General features: G+C 39.8%; 1 protein-coding gene across 2 annotated transcripts in view; it reads right to left on the reverse strand.

Moving 5' to 3' along the window:
- Positions 1–12062: 12062 nt before the first annotated feature.
- The window catches only part of DEUP1 (deuterosome assembly protein 1), an 83589-nt gene continuing 80783 nt past the window's right edge, over positions 12063–14868 (reverse strand). Inside the window, exon 14 of one of the 2 annotated variants that reach the window (XM_047693268.1) lies at positions 12063–13243. In XM_047693268.1, coding sequence (XP_047549224.1) covers positions 13228–13243 — 16 coding nt within the window. In that variant the 3' untranslated portion in view covers positions 12063–13227. The remainder of the gene's footprint in view (positions 13244–14868) is intronic. The other variant, XM_047693267.1, reaches the window with a different exon arrangement.

The raw sequence follows: 14868 nt of genomic DNA on the forward strand, positions 1-14868 counted from the left end.
TGACCATTTCTTTCTTTGAACTTCGTTTTGTGCTTATTTTTTGTAATCACTCCCCGGGGAAGGACATCTGTGTTGTTTCCAGTTTGGGGCTATTATGAATAAAGCTGCTATGAACATTCACGGCTAGGTTTGTGTGTGTGTGTGTGAACATAAGTCTCCACTTCTCTGGGATGGATGCCAGCGAGTGCAATTGCTACATCGAATACGGTAGCTGCCAAACTGTTTTCCAAAGCAGCGGCACACTTTACATTCCTACCAGCCGTGTGATCCAATTTCTCTGTGTTCTTGCCAGCATTTCGTGTTGTCACTATTTTTTAATTTTTAGCCATTCTGATAGATGTGTAGTGATACCTTACTGTGGTTTTTAATTTGCATTTCCCTAATGGCCAGCGATGTTGAACATCTTTTTATGTGCCTATTTGCAGACTGTATATTCTCTTCACTGAAATGTGTCTTCATGTCTTTTACCCATATTCTAATTGGATTTTTTTTTTTTGCTGTTGAGTTTGGAGAACTTTTCATACATTCTAGATGCTAGTTCTTTTCAGATAGGTGGTTTGCAAATATTTTCTCCCAGTAGGTTTTTTTTTTCCTTTTCTTTAAAGATTTATTTATTTTATTTAGAGAGTGAGAGTGTGAGCAGGGGGAGGGGCAGAGGGAGAGGGAGAGGAGCAGGCTCCCCTCTGAGCCCCAAGCCCCAAGAGGGGCTCAATTATATGACCCTGAGATCATAACCTGAGCCTAAAACGAGAAGAGGTCACTTAACCCACTGAGCCACCCAGGGCTCCAGCATTTTTTTTTTTTTCTTATAAGGCCTTAGCAGCACAAATGTTTTTAATTCTAATGACTTCTAATTTATCAATTTTCCTTCTATAGATGGTTTTCCCTTCATGTATAAAAACTCTCATAGGTCCCATAAATTTTCTCCTATGTTTTTGTCCTAAAAATTTTATAGTTTTGCATTTAAGCCCATCATCCATTTTTGTATAATTTTACAATTTGATGATCACTAAAAAAAGTTGATTTTTTAAAGTATGAAATTTAACATGTCTTATGTCTTGCTTATTTTCCCTATATATTTAGTTTTCAATTTGGGTAGACTGAATCTTCTTTATTCTTTTTCAAAATTCCTTTACTTATTCTAGTTCCTTTGCCTTTCTATGTAAATTTTAGAATAATCTTGTCTATGTCTACCAAAAAAATCTTGTTGAAGTTTGGATAGGAATTGTGTAAACCTATGGATCTTCCAACCCATCGTTATCATTTATTTAAATATTCTTTCATTTCTTTCTCAGTGTTCCAGTATACAAGTGCTACATGTGTTTTGTTAGGTTTATACCTACTTTCATTTATTTGAATGATCGTAAATGATATTATATTTTTAACTTCAATGTCAGGTGTTCATTGCTGGTATATAGAAACACAATTAATTTCAGTATATTTCTATTGTGTTCTGTAAGCTTGCCTGGCCTCACCTCTTACTTCTATGACTTCCTTCGTAGATTTCTTGGGATGTTCTACAGACAATCATGTCATCTGCAAATAGAGTGTTTTATTTCTTCGTTTCTGATCTGGGTACCTTTTTTTCTTTTCTTCACTTAATCACACTGGCTAAAACTTCCAGCACTGTTTTGTAAACATGGTGGGAATGGACATACTTGCTGTGGACCTGAACATTCTTTCCACTGTTAAGTAAAATATTATCCATAGGTTTTTTGGTAAATGTTATTTATTGAGTTGAGAAAGTTTCCTTCTATTATTATTTTTCTGAGTTTTTAAAATCATGAAATGGTGTTTAATTTGCCAATGTTATTTTCTTCCATTAGTCATATGAGCATATGATTTTCTTCTTTAGTCTTCGTGTGTCTTTAGGCAGATACATTGATTGATATTTGCATATTGAAAACAACCTTGAGGTCCCTGGTATAAATCTTAATCATGGTGTATAATTGCTTTTATAGATTACTGAATTCTATTTGCTAATCTTTTGTTAAGGATTTTTATATCTATATTCTCAAGGGATACTGGTCTGCACTTTCTTGGGACTGTCTTTGTCTAGCTTGGGGATCATGGTAATGTTAGCTTAAGAAATAAATTAGGAAGTCTTCTATTTTCTGGTAAAGATTGTGCAGAATTCATGTTAATTCTTATTCAAGCTTTTGAAAAATTTTCTAGTGAAAACACATAGGCCTGGAGGATTTCTTTTTGATAGTTTTAAAAATTATGAGTTCACTTTCTTCAATAGTTTTAAGGCTGTTCAAGTGATCTACTTGATATTGGTGGGTTGTGGCAATTTGTGTTTTTCAAGAACTTGGTCCTTTCAACTAAGTTGTCACATAATATTTGTGTTCACAGCTTTCATAATAGTGTTGTTCACAGCATTCCCTTATTATCCTTTTGATTTCTGCAGAGTTTCAGTAATGTCCCCTATTGCATTACTGATATTGGTAATTTGTGTCTTCTTCCTTTTTTCTTTTCTTTGTCAGTCTTGCTAGAGATCTGTCAGTTTTATTGATTAAAAAAAAAAAAAAAAGAATCAGCTTTCTGTTTCCCTGATTTTCTCTATTGTTTTTCTGCTTTAGTTTTATTGATTTATGCTCTTATCATTTTTATTTCCTTCTTCTGCCTCCTTTGGATTTAGTGTGTTCTTTTGTTCTAGATGCTTGAGAGAGGAGCTTACATGATTGATTTGAGACTTTTTCTCTTTTCTAATGTGTTCATTAGTCTATAAAATTCCCTTTTGTCATTGCTTAGCTGTTGTCACAAATTTTATGTTGCATTTCATTTCCATTCAGTTCAGTATATTTAAAAATTTCCCTTGAAACTTCCCTTTTGACCCATTGATTATTTAGAATGCTGTTTCGTTTTCAACTGTTTGGAGATTTTCCTGTTATTGATTTTTAGTTCTTTCTTTTCCTGTTGTTCATTTTCTAGTTTCTTTCTGTTATTAATATCTAGTTTGATTCTGTTGTGATGATAGAATATACTATTAATTAGTTTCTTTTAAATTTGTTGAGGTTTGTTTAATGACTCATGTTGTGACCTTGACATACATTCTGAGGGCACTTCGGAAGAATGTGTATTCTGCTTGGTGGTATCTTTCATTCATCCATCCATCCATCCGTGCATCCATTTATTCAGTTAGTTAGTTGGTTTCTTTTTTTTTTAATTTATTTTATTTATTTTTATTTTTTATGTGACAGAGAGAGAGATCACAAGTAGGCAGAGAGGCAGGCAGAGAGAGAGGGGAAAGCAGGCTCCCGGCTGAGCAGAGAGCCCGATGTGGGGCTCGATCCCAGGACCCTGAGATCATGACCCGAGCCGAAGGCAGTGGCTTAACCCACTGAGCCACCCAGGCGCCCCAGTTAGTTGGTTTCTAGAGCTTCCTTAATTCTTTTAGGGTAGATCTAATGATGACCAATTCTCTTAGTTTTCCTACATCTGAGAATGACTTGACTTCCTCTTCATTCCTGGATATTTTCACGGGTATAATATTATGGGTTAATTGTCTTTCTTTCAGCACTTGAAAATATATGTCATTCACTTCTGGTCTAATGTTTTCTGATTAGGAATCTGCTTACTTAAAATTGTTTTTCCTTTTATAGACACGGTCTTGTTTCTTTCTTCCTGCTTCCAATATTTTTCCTTGTTTTTAGTTTCTGGAAGTTTGACTATACCATGTCATAGTGTAGATTTCCTTGGGTTTATCTTGTTTGGGGTTGGTTCAGTTTTGATAGAGTTTTCAGGCATTATCTCTACGAGTACTTTTGTAGCCCTGCCCTTTCTTCCTCTTTCAAGATCCCAGTGATAACAATTGTTAAGTCCTTTGTTATAGTTTTACATATTTCTGAGATTTTTTTTTCTGTTGATTTTTTTCCATTCTGTTTTCTTTCTGTTGTTCAAATTGGTGATTCCTATTGTTCGTTGATTCTTTCCTCTCCTCCTCCATTCTACTTTAGGGCTCATCCACCGTATTTTTATTTGATACTGTATTTCTCAGTTCTAAGACCTCCATTTGGTTTCTTTTCATATCTTCCATTTCTTTGCTGAAATTTCCTATATCTTCATTTTTCTAAGCATGTTTCTAGTTGCTTCCTGAGTCATTTTATGATGGTTACTTTAAATCTTTGCCAGATCAGTCTAACATCTATGCCATCTTGCTGTTGTCCTCTATTGATGTCTTCTCTCAAGTTGAGGTCTTTCTGATACTGATACAAGTGAGTTTGATTGAAACTTTTTTTTTAAAAGATTTTATTTATTTATTTGACAGACAGAGATCACAAGTAGGCAGAGAGGCAGGCAGAGAGAGAGGAAGGGAAGCAGGCTCCCCACCGAGCAGAGAGCCTGACGCGGGACTCGATCCCAGGACCCTGAGATCATGACCCGAGCCGAAGGCAGCGGCTTAACCCACTGAGCCACCCAGGCGCCCTTGATTGAAACTTATATATTGAGGCACTACATTGTGAGAATCTGGATTTTATTTAAATGCTATGTTTTGGTAGGCCTGTTCTCACAACTTTGGAGCAGGGAATTGGGGTATAGCCTCATTACTGCCAGATGGTAATGAAAGTCGAGGTGTTGACTCAGCCTCTGTTAATACAAAGGGAGGGCTTCCTCGTCACTGCTGAGTAGGGTGGGAGTTCTGGCTCCCCGTAGTCTTTTGCTGATACTACTCTGGTTGGATGGGGCAAGGGAGCCTCATTACTGCCTCTTACATGGAGTCCAGTGACACTGTTGGGAGAGAGTGACCTCATCATCACTGAACCATGGTGAGTATCCTGAATTTCCATGTCCTCCACTGATATCACTGTACTGGAGAGGACTAGGGTTGCCTTGTCACTGTTTCATGGGGGCTCCCTATGTAGTTTCCACTGAAACTGCTGAGGGGAAATGCCTCATCACCTCCTGACGGGATGAGAGTTCTGCCACCCAACTCAACCTTCTCCAATACTCTGGTAGGGAGTTTGGGACAGGCTGGAAATCTAGGCTCTCTGTCTACATTTGTTTGTGGGGTGAGAGTGGGGCTACAGTTCTTTCGGGGTGTTTGGCTGAATTAGAGTGATTTTTAAAAAAATTTATTATTCATTTGAGAGAGATTGAGATTACAGCAAGGGAGGGAGTGGTGGGAAAGGGAGAAGCAGACTCCCTGCAGAGCAGGGAGCCTGATGCAGGGGCTGGATCCCAGCTGGGATAGTGACCTGAGCCGAAGGTAGACGCTTAACTGACTGAGTCAGCCAGGTGCCCCAACATGATTATTGTGTAAAAGTTTTCTGCCCGGCCAGGCTGCCCCTTTTCTTTTACTTAGAGAGAGAGCAGGCTTTGCTGGAGCTTTTTTGTTTGTGTCCCTTGCCATTTCAAGATTGTCAGCTTCCTCAGCTCTAAGTTTGGGATATATGAGTGTATTAGTTTGCTAAGGGTCATATAGCAAAGTACTATGAACTGGTTGGCTTTAACATCAGACTCAAAATTTTGGGTACCTTATCCAGGTAGCATAATATCTTCAATGAAATAAATGCATATTTTCCAAAATGAATTAATTATCTTGGGCCATTAAATCCTCTATTTTCTTAAGTACTCATATTTTTAATATTAAAAATAGTGACATAACTATGTGTGTATTTCCCAAGCTCTGAGATGTTCTGACTCATGTTTGTTTTTTAAACCACCGTGTTGAGATATGATTGACATACAAAGTGCTGTACATATTTAATGCCTATAGTTTGATGAATTTGAAGATAAGTATATGTCTATGAAACCACCATCACAACCTATATCATAAGCATATTTGCTTCCAAAAGTTTTCTCCTATCTCATTTTGTTATTTTCAGAGCTTCATGTGTGTGTGTATATATGTATGCGTGTGTGTATACATGGCATACATGTACTTATACACACACACACACACATATATATATATATCCCCAAAATACTTGGGTTCAACTCTTGCTAATATAAAAACATTTGGTTATAAATTTAACTTTGTATGTAGCAAACTTTGAAGCCAAAGAGCTGTTTTACCTGGGTTACTCACAATTTTATCCATCAAAATCATTTGGGAATTACCCATCAAATAATTTATCTCAGCCAAGAGATATGTTTAGATTGGAAATAGTTTGAGCTCAAACAGTACTGACTTTTGGAAAATTTTCCCCAAGCTGGTGAAAATGAAGAATTTCAAAGCTTGTAATATTCTTGTTTTCAGAAACAAACAAAAACCCGAAAGAGATCATACCAAATGGGGAGAATGTTAACTCCATTCTTTTATAGTTTATCATTTTGAAGTATAAAATTCTCTGATGAAGACAGATCTATTGTGCATACCTCAAGTACAACATAGTGTAGTATTAGTATTGGCCCTTTGGCCTCATCTTCTGTAATAATTTTTTAGGCAGTTCACCGTATCTTTTAGGTAGTTGACCATAGAAGACATATTTTTATTTACTTTTTTTTCTTTTTTTTTTTTAAGATTTTATTTATTTATTTATTTGACAGAGAGAGATCACAGTAGGCAGAGAGGCAGGCAGAGAGAGAGAGAGGAGGAAGCAGGCTCCCTGCCGAGCAGAGAGCCCGATGAGGGGCTTGATCCCAGGACCCTGAGATCATGACCTGAGCTGAAGGCAGAGGCTTAACCCACTGAGCCACCCAGTCGCCCCAGAAGACATATTTTTAAAAAGATTTATTTATTTATTTGAGAGAGAGAGAGGGAGCATGAGTCAGGGGGAGGGGTAAAGGGAAGGAGAGAATCCTCAAGCAGATTCTCCACCAACTGCGGAGCCCAAGGTGGGGCTCAATCTCAGCACCCGGAGATCATGACCTGAGCCAAAATCAAGAGTTGTCTGCTTAACCAATTGAGCAGCCAGGCAACCCCATCACAAAAGACATATTGATGAAATAAATGAAAACTTATTTTCATTTGTGTGAAACACGCAGAGTTTGAGTTGAAACTCTGCGTGTTTCAAGCAGAGCCAATAAGTTTTATCTCTGATAGGTTCTTCCATATCAGTTCTATGTGAGTGAATGGTGTTTAGGAAGTCACACCTCAGGGTCTTGTGATCCAGCAGAGATCTTAGTGATTAGTTATCAACTGTCAGTGTCAAAATAAGTATGGTTTCCTCTAACCACTTAGGTCCTAGGGGATTTTATTTCCCCCCTCCTTGGCAGGCAAGGGAGGAAGAGATTCTGTTTAAATTGTCAATTTTGTAGCATCTATCCTAGGGTGCCTTCCCAAGAGTGTTTCCCTATGAGCTTCATCCTGGGACTCCTAAGACAGCGATTCTCTTATGAAGATGGTAATTCTCACCAAGTTGAGATTCAGTATAGATCAATTTGGAGAGAATTGTCATTTTAACCCCTATCAAAATCCCAGCAGTCCTGTTTTTGCAACATCAGGAACCTGACAAACTAGTCCTAAACTTATGTGGAAATACAAGGGACCAAAACAACCAAAACAAACTTGTAGGGGCACCTGAGTGGCTCCATCGGTTAAGCGTCTGTCTTCAGCTCAGGTCATGATTTCAGGGTCCTGGGATCAAGTCCCACGTCGGGCTCCCTGCTCAATGGGGAGCCTGTTTCCTCCCTCTCCCTCTGCCCCCACTGCTCATGCTCTCTCTCTTTCTATCCCCCCCCCCACCGAATAAATAAATAAAAATCTTAAAAAAAAATCCTGTGAGTTGGAGGATTTACAATTTTCAATATCAAAACTTAGTACAAAGCTACAAGAATTAAGACTATGTAGTTTAGGCCTACGGATGGGGGAAAGAATTTTTTCAACAAATGCTTCCGGGACAATGGCAGCCATATTTGAAAAGCTGAATCTGGACTCCTACACTACACAATACAAAAACACTAACTCGGGGCACCTGGGTGGCTCAGTTGGTTAAGTGATTGCCTTAGGCTCAGGTCATGATCCTGGAGTCCCAGGATCGAGTCCCGCATCCAGCTCCCAGCTCTGCGGGGAGTCTGCTTCTCCCTCTGACGTTTTCCCCTTTCATTCTCTCTCTCTCCCTCTCTCTCTCTCTCTCTCAAATAAATAAATTAAATCTTAAAAAAAAAAAAAACACTAACTCAAGATAGGTTACAAACCTGATGTAAAACTTACAATTATATAACTTTCAGAAGAAAATATTTGTGATCTTGGGTTGGGCAAATATTTCTCAGATACAATGCCAAAAGCACAATCCATACAAGAAAAAAAATGAATTGTATACCTCAAAATAAAAAACTTATGCACTTCAAAAGAGCATTAGGAAAATGAAAAGTAAGCCACAGACTCAGAGAAAATCTATGCAAATCTGATATCTCATAAAGGACTTAAATCCAAACTATATGAAGAATTCTTATCATTCAATAAGAAGAGAAATAATTATAAGATGGACAAAAGATTTGAATAGACATGTCACGAAAAAATGTGGTTAATAAGCCCACAAAAAGATGCTCAGTGTGATGAGTCATTAGGGAAATGTAAATCAAAACTAGAATGCGCTTCACACTCACTGAAACGACTATAATCAGAGAGGAACAAGTATGGGAGGGGATATGGAGACTTGGAATGCATCTACATTGCTAGCAGAAATGTAAAATGGTACAGCTACTTATGAAAACAGTTTGACAGTTTCTCTTAGAAGTTCAAAATGAATATACCATGTGACTCAGAAATTCTCCTCCCAGCAATTGGCTCAATGGAAATGAAAACATATCCACACACAGACTTGTAGGTATATGTTCATAACAGCTTTATTTAGAATAGCCCCAGACTGGAAACAATAAATGTCCATCAACGGGTGAAATGGATAAACAAAATATGGTTTATTTGTACAACCAAATAGCAGGCAGAAAAAAAATACTGATGCATGCTAAAATACAAACCACCAAAATTACTAAATGAGAGAAGCCAGATGCAAACATCGACATATTATATGAATCCATTTGTAGGAAATGTTCAGGTAAATGTCAGAGACAGCAGGTTGGTGGCTGCCTGGGGTTGGGCGTGAGGAGAGGGGGTGACCACAGATGGGCACAGAGATCTTTTTGGGGTGAGGGAAATGATCTCAAATTGGGTTGTGGTGGTCATTGCCCAACTTTGTAGATTTAGTGAAGTATCACTGAATTATACCCTTGGAAGTGAGTGAAATTTATGGCATGTAAATTATTTCTTAATGAAACTGCTAATGATGAAATAGGTTTACTTTATATTATAATACTAGCACACGGCCTTGAAAAAATGATGGCATTGTTCTTTGAGGATAGATTTTGTTTTCTGAGCTCAGACCTGTTGCCTCAGAGGCAACAAGGATGTCAATAAGGGCTAACAGCTAGCATTTCCTGAGTACTCGCTGTGTTCCAGACTCTTAACTGTTTTCTGTATATTACCTCTTTCAACCCTCAACCATTTTTGGACACAGTAGTATTATGACTGATCACAGATCAGGAAATGGAACCTTTCTGGAGGTCAAGGGGCCAAGGTATGGCTTCTGAACGCTGCCAGGGTGACTTCTGTGACTCGTGCCGATATTCTGGCCTCACCTCTGCCCTGAGAGTTCCCTGGAGGTCATGAAAACTTTCCCTCAGGATTTGCCCTCAGCCAGGACTCAGTAGGCCCATAGTCCATTCACTGTCATCCCTGGGCCACAGGGCAACCTCATTAGAGGAGGAAGAACCTTCTATCAGTTTAAATATTTTATCCTTTAGAGTTTAGCTCCTGGTGACACCCTAGGCTACAGAGTTGGAAGTGTCGGGCACAGTTTCAGTTGCTAACTGGGCTTTAAGTCCTTGGGCCCAAATCCCTCATACACTTTCTACCATATTGCTCAAGTCCTAGGATTCTCGGGGTTTCATTTGCTCTGACCATGAAGCACCATGGCAAATGTTCTGTATCAGAGTCCTACTAGACATAGTTGAAACATAAAAAGGAATGTGTACTCAGGCAGTCCTGTGTGAGCTCAAGGAAGAGTGAAGGTCCCCCTCACATCCATCAGCTTTCAGACAAACTTATAGTCTGTGCACTCTTGTGCAGCTGACAATTTCATACATCTTGTGTTTTGTCATTTCCATAAACTGCCTCAAATTTGCTCTACTCGTTTTCTTTGCTGAAGGTATCCCCCCTTCCCCACAGCCATGTCTGGATTCAATCACTACTTACCAAACACCTCCCATGCCAGGACCTGTGCTAGGAGCACAGGGGAGGCAGGGGAGCCTAAGAGGACTCCTTTCTTCTAGGATCTTTTGGGCCCATGGAGAGATAGGAGGCACATAGATGGAGAGAAAATTGATATTAGCGGAGATAGTGGAATGGGGAAGAGATAACCCCATATCACTGTTGAAACTCTGATTCTAGATTGCTTGGGCCAGGGTAACCATGGTTGAGGCCTAGCAGGGACCTGGACAAACTGCCACGGAGGCCCCTCTAATGAGGCAACCTCTAGGATGCTTGGCTCTAGTGGCTCTCCCAGTGTGGGAGGAGACAGTCAGAGCCTAGCTGGGGCTACCTCTTGGGAGGCTGGTAAGTGGGTGACTCCAAGCTCCATGAAGCCAGAACAGCTCTGTCAACAGACAATCCAGAGCTCTCTATTGTCTTGACTGACATTGGGGGTTACCTTTGATTATCCAGCAGCCCACCTTCCCTCCCCCAAATTTGCTGAATTCCCAGACTGGTTAATATGCTCCTGAGTAACTGAGAAATTAAAGTATATATTGAAGCCATTATGAGGCAAAAGTTAACTCAGGTCTCACTTCTTCCTTGAGCCAAATTCCAGTGTTAGATGGCCTCCTGGGTCTTTCCCCTGTTTTCTTTCCTTCTCCTCCTTCCATCATGTTATAGCTAAATCATGGGCTAACATGGCTTTTGGAGAAGGGAGGAGGCCATAACTGGTATCCTTTGGTCTCTGGAGGGCGGGAGTGGCCAAGGAGGAGCCAGTGAGAGCGGGGGAGGTGGGGGACTGGGGGGTGGCCTCGTTCCTTCCCTGCTCTCAGCATGCAAACAGAGCTGGCTTGCTTTTTATCTTGATTATATCTATGCTAGACTTTAGCATTTGATTCCTTTTGAACAATGAGTCCCGCTGTTAAGCAAAAAAATACTGAAAACTACTGTTTTAAGAAAGCCCGTATTAAGTGCAATGCTGAACTAGTGATTTAAAAGAAGTTTGCTTAGGGACTTGAAATAATAATCCAGAGGAGCAAATTCCCTGTTAGTCCTGGACGTGCTCCAAGTTCACGCTCTCTTGACTCTGCGAAGTTCTATGAACTAGCTAGAACTTTATTTCAGCACACAGTTTTTAATCATGTCTCCAGCCTGAGAAGAATGAAGTGGCATTCAGATTTAGGGCATTATAAAGATACATGTATTTAAGCTTTTGCATTGTTTGCATTTGCATTATGGATACAAAGCTTTTAGAATTGTTTCTGGAATGCCCTTTTCCTAACACATACTTTTTCTTCCCATCTTCTAAAGATAACACTGATAAATATTTTGCATCCAGCTAGAAAATTACTAAAAAGTTTTAAAAGCGCTGGGGCGCCTGGGTGGCTCAGTGGGTTAAGCCGCTGCCTTCGGCTCAGGTCATGATCCCAGATCCTGGGTTCGAGCCCCGCATCGGGCTTTCTGCTCAGCAGGGAGCCTGCTTCCTCCCTCTCTCCTGCCTGCCTCTCTGCCTACTTGTGATTTCTCTCTGTCAAATAAATAAAAATCTTTAAAAAAAAAAAGTTTTAAAGCGCCATAACTTCTGTATTTTGCCTCATATAGACTTTTTTGGGTACACTGGAGACTTTGTACCCCTCAAATGTTTTGTCATGAAACAGGGCTTCTGTGGATAAGCCTTGTTCACCATCTGCTTGCTTACAAAAGGTGGTAACTGGGAAGAAGGAAGAGGCTGGAGCCAATAATTAAAGCCAGGCGTCTCTGACTCCCTTGATTACCCTGATTCTAGAAGTTTCTTAACAGCTGGATTCCCAGGAACAAGGATTCTAGCCTTGCTGACTTCACAGGCTTGTTTTGAGTTGGAATGAATATTGCTGTGTGAAGGCTTTCTTCAAATATCAAGAGCTGTACACGGTCCCATCTCCTAAAGGGAACAGGGCTCTGCATTTCTCGCATGACAATGACACTTGTTATCTAGACATCTTAACTTCATCTTTCAGTATGTTGAGATTTAGTCTTTTCGAAGAGAAAAAGAAAACCATAAAAACTATAGGACTTACTTGACTATAGAGGGATTTTCATAATCTTATATAAATGTCATTTTTAAAGAAAGAATGGATTGTCATGCTTATATGTTTGTAACTTGAATTTTATTGTCCACTACCATGCTATTACTGTTGTATACAGATTTGGCATTTATGTTTTCAGTCCACAGAATTTTGTATTCCTTTATTATATTAACAACAGAAGTATTACAGAGAAGAATGTCACAACAGTAATGTTTATATCTTCTTGATCTTGTTCATGTCCATGAAGTAGTTAACATTAACAGGAAAGCTTAATCTCTGGTGGCACATATATGTTAAGTGTTGTAAATAGCTCGTCCCTGTCTCATTGTGTTAAAACAGAGACATTACAAGGATGAACGCGAAACAGTAAAGCTGTACTGTTTTTTTTTTTTCCTAAAAGAAATTTTAGGATGTTGACAAGCTCAAAATAATGTCTTTCATTCTTAAAAATCCTTGAGTTTCCAGACCTAGAACAAGTGAGCTGTGCTCGATGCGTTGGTATTGGAAGGTGGCATTCCCTTTCCCTCATTTTGTGTTGTTACAGGCGAAATGGGTTTTCAGTATACACGATTCAAGTGGGGGAAAAGCCCCATATTAATTCCACAATATTCCTTAGACTGGGAAACGAATCTCTTTTGGAGTAGTCAATGTTTATTTTCTCATTACTCTGCAGCAGAACAATTTACTATGTAAATGTAGAAATACAAACAGCTTTTATCGAAAAAAATATTTTCTAGCTGCCTAACAGAAATGATTTCTTAAGAAAACAGAACAAAATTTCTCAGTTTCATTATTCAGCTTTGTAAATATTTTGCCAGAGTTTTTTTTTTCTTCGGGTGGGGGGAAGCAAATAAAACAATTTAAAAGCTCATATGTGTCTGTTTTGTTTTAGCTTGGTGTCTTATTAAGAGTAAATTCTGTATGTCTTTGCAGTTCTCAATATGCGTATTTAGAAGTTTCTCAAATTCTTTTGCTCGTTTCTCTTCCTCCAGAAGGAATGCTGTGCAGCCAGAGAGGCTGGGAAGACTATATCTGGGGGAGACTAAAGACAGAAAGAAATGTTAGATGAGGAACACCAAAGCCTTCTAAACCTTCCTGTTTCCAGACATGCTTCATCCCTGGCATGTCGAAGGGCAACTCTCAGGGAGATAATCCACACTAAATTCTCTCTGCTTTTGTAATACAGGGACCTGCTCGGGAAATCCTGACGGAATGAAAACATCACAGCACCATTATATTCCAAAGCTCTAGAAATGAATATTACTTGTGTCCAACTGCAAAAGCAGGGACAACATTGGAACTTGCCTGAAACATACTGACTAATTTGTCAAAACCGAGGTACTCACCTGAAATTAGGCAACTCCAAAAAGCTAAATGAGATTTATAGTAGACTTGGGCAAGGAAAGCTTAATAGGAAAAAAAAAATTAAGGATTGGAGGAAAAAGGGAGCTAATTGCTGTCTGGAGTTGGCCAGGTGGGGAGGGCTGGCAGCATGGTGCATGTCGCCGTACGAGAAGCTTCCTCATGGGGAAGGCCCTAATGCTGGAACGCAGCTCGTTTGTCCAATTAGAGCTGACAAAGCCTCAGTCGTGAGCGCCCAGTTACACACTTTGTGGTAATATGGGAGTGTTCATTTAATTCTTTGTGACCTGTGAAGTCCTAATTTATTACCAAATGGACTTAGATCCCACACTAGAGGAGTCTCTGATAGAAAAAAAAATGGCCTTGTGTAGCCTCAGGTGAGTTTAGTAGGCAAGTTGCATTGAAGGGCCTTTAAGATTCTGGAAACAAGGCCGAAAACTCTATACTAGTCAAAAAACAGTTTCTGTAATGCTGCTGAGCCCTGGTTGAGGAGTAGGCATCTAAGAAGTGGACAGGATGACTGGATCAAGCTCTGTCCTTAGCCACTCCAGTTGAAATTACAGGTGGGTCCAATGATGCGGTCTGCCTTTCACCAAGCTTAAGTAAGCTAGCTGTGCTGTTGAGTATCTCATCTGCTTGGAACAGAGACCAAAGCTGAGGAATTCCTAACAGGGCAGCATCTCTCAAGGACACCAACAAGCCTCTTGGCAATCAGTCTACACAGGGTTCCTTACACCCTGGAAAGGGCAATGTTTCATCCTTACCAGCACTGACATGTATTCTATGGTTTGCCTTTTCTGCCCAAAGGACCTTGGCCTTGACCACTACCTGAGAACTCACAGAGAGACCTATTTCCTGATGTGGGATCCTGATTAATACTAAAGGAACCTAATTTGCAGCAGAGGAGTATGTCAGTGGGGCATGACCTTGGCATTCATTGGACTTCCTGCATACAACACCACCTAGAGGATGGTAGCCTGATAAGACTTCTGAAGGCAGGGCTGGGGCATCAGCTGGGAAATTATACCCTATGAGGATGGGGTACCCTTCTCCGGGATATGGTGTAGACAGTCAACCAATGGCTATTACACGCTACTGTGTTTCCAACAGGTAGAACACAGGAATCTGGGAACAGAAGGGAAGACGGAGGAATGGCTCCACTCTCTGTCATTTCTGTTGACCCACTTGGAGAATTCGGACCTTCTGTCTTTGTATCTTGAGTATCGAGGTGGTTGGTCTCAGAGAGGAAAATGCCTCCAACAAGAGACCTGTAAGACTCTCACTAAACTTAAAGCACTGTCCGCC

This window comes from Lutra lutra, chromosome 10 (genome assembly GCF_902655055.1).
Source record: "Lutra lutra chromosome 10, mLutLut1.2, whole genome shotgun sequence".
NCBI classification, from domain to species: domain Eukaryota; kingdom Metazoa; phylum Chordata; class Mammalia; order Carnivora; family Mustelidae; genus Lutra; species Lutra lutra.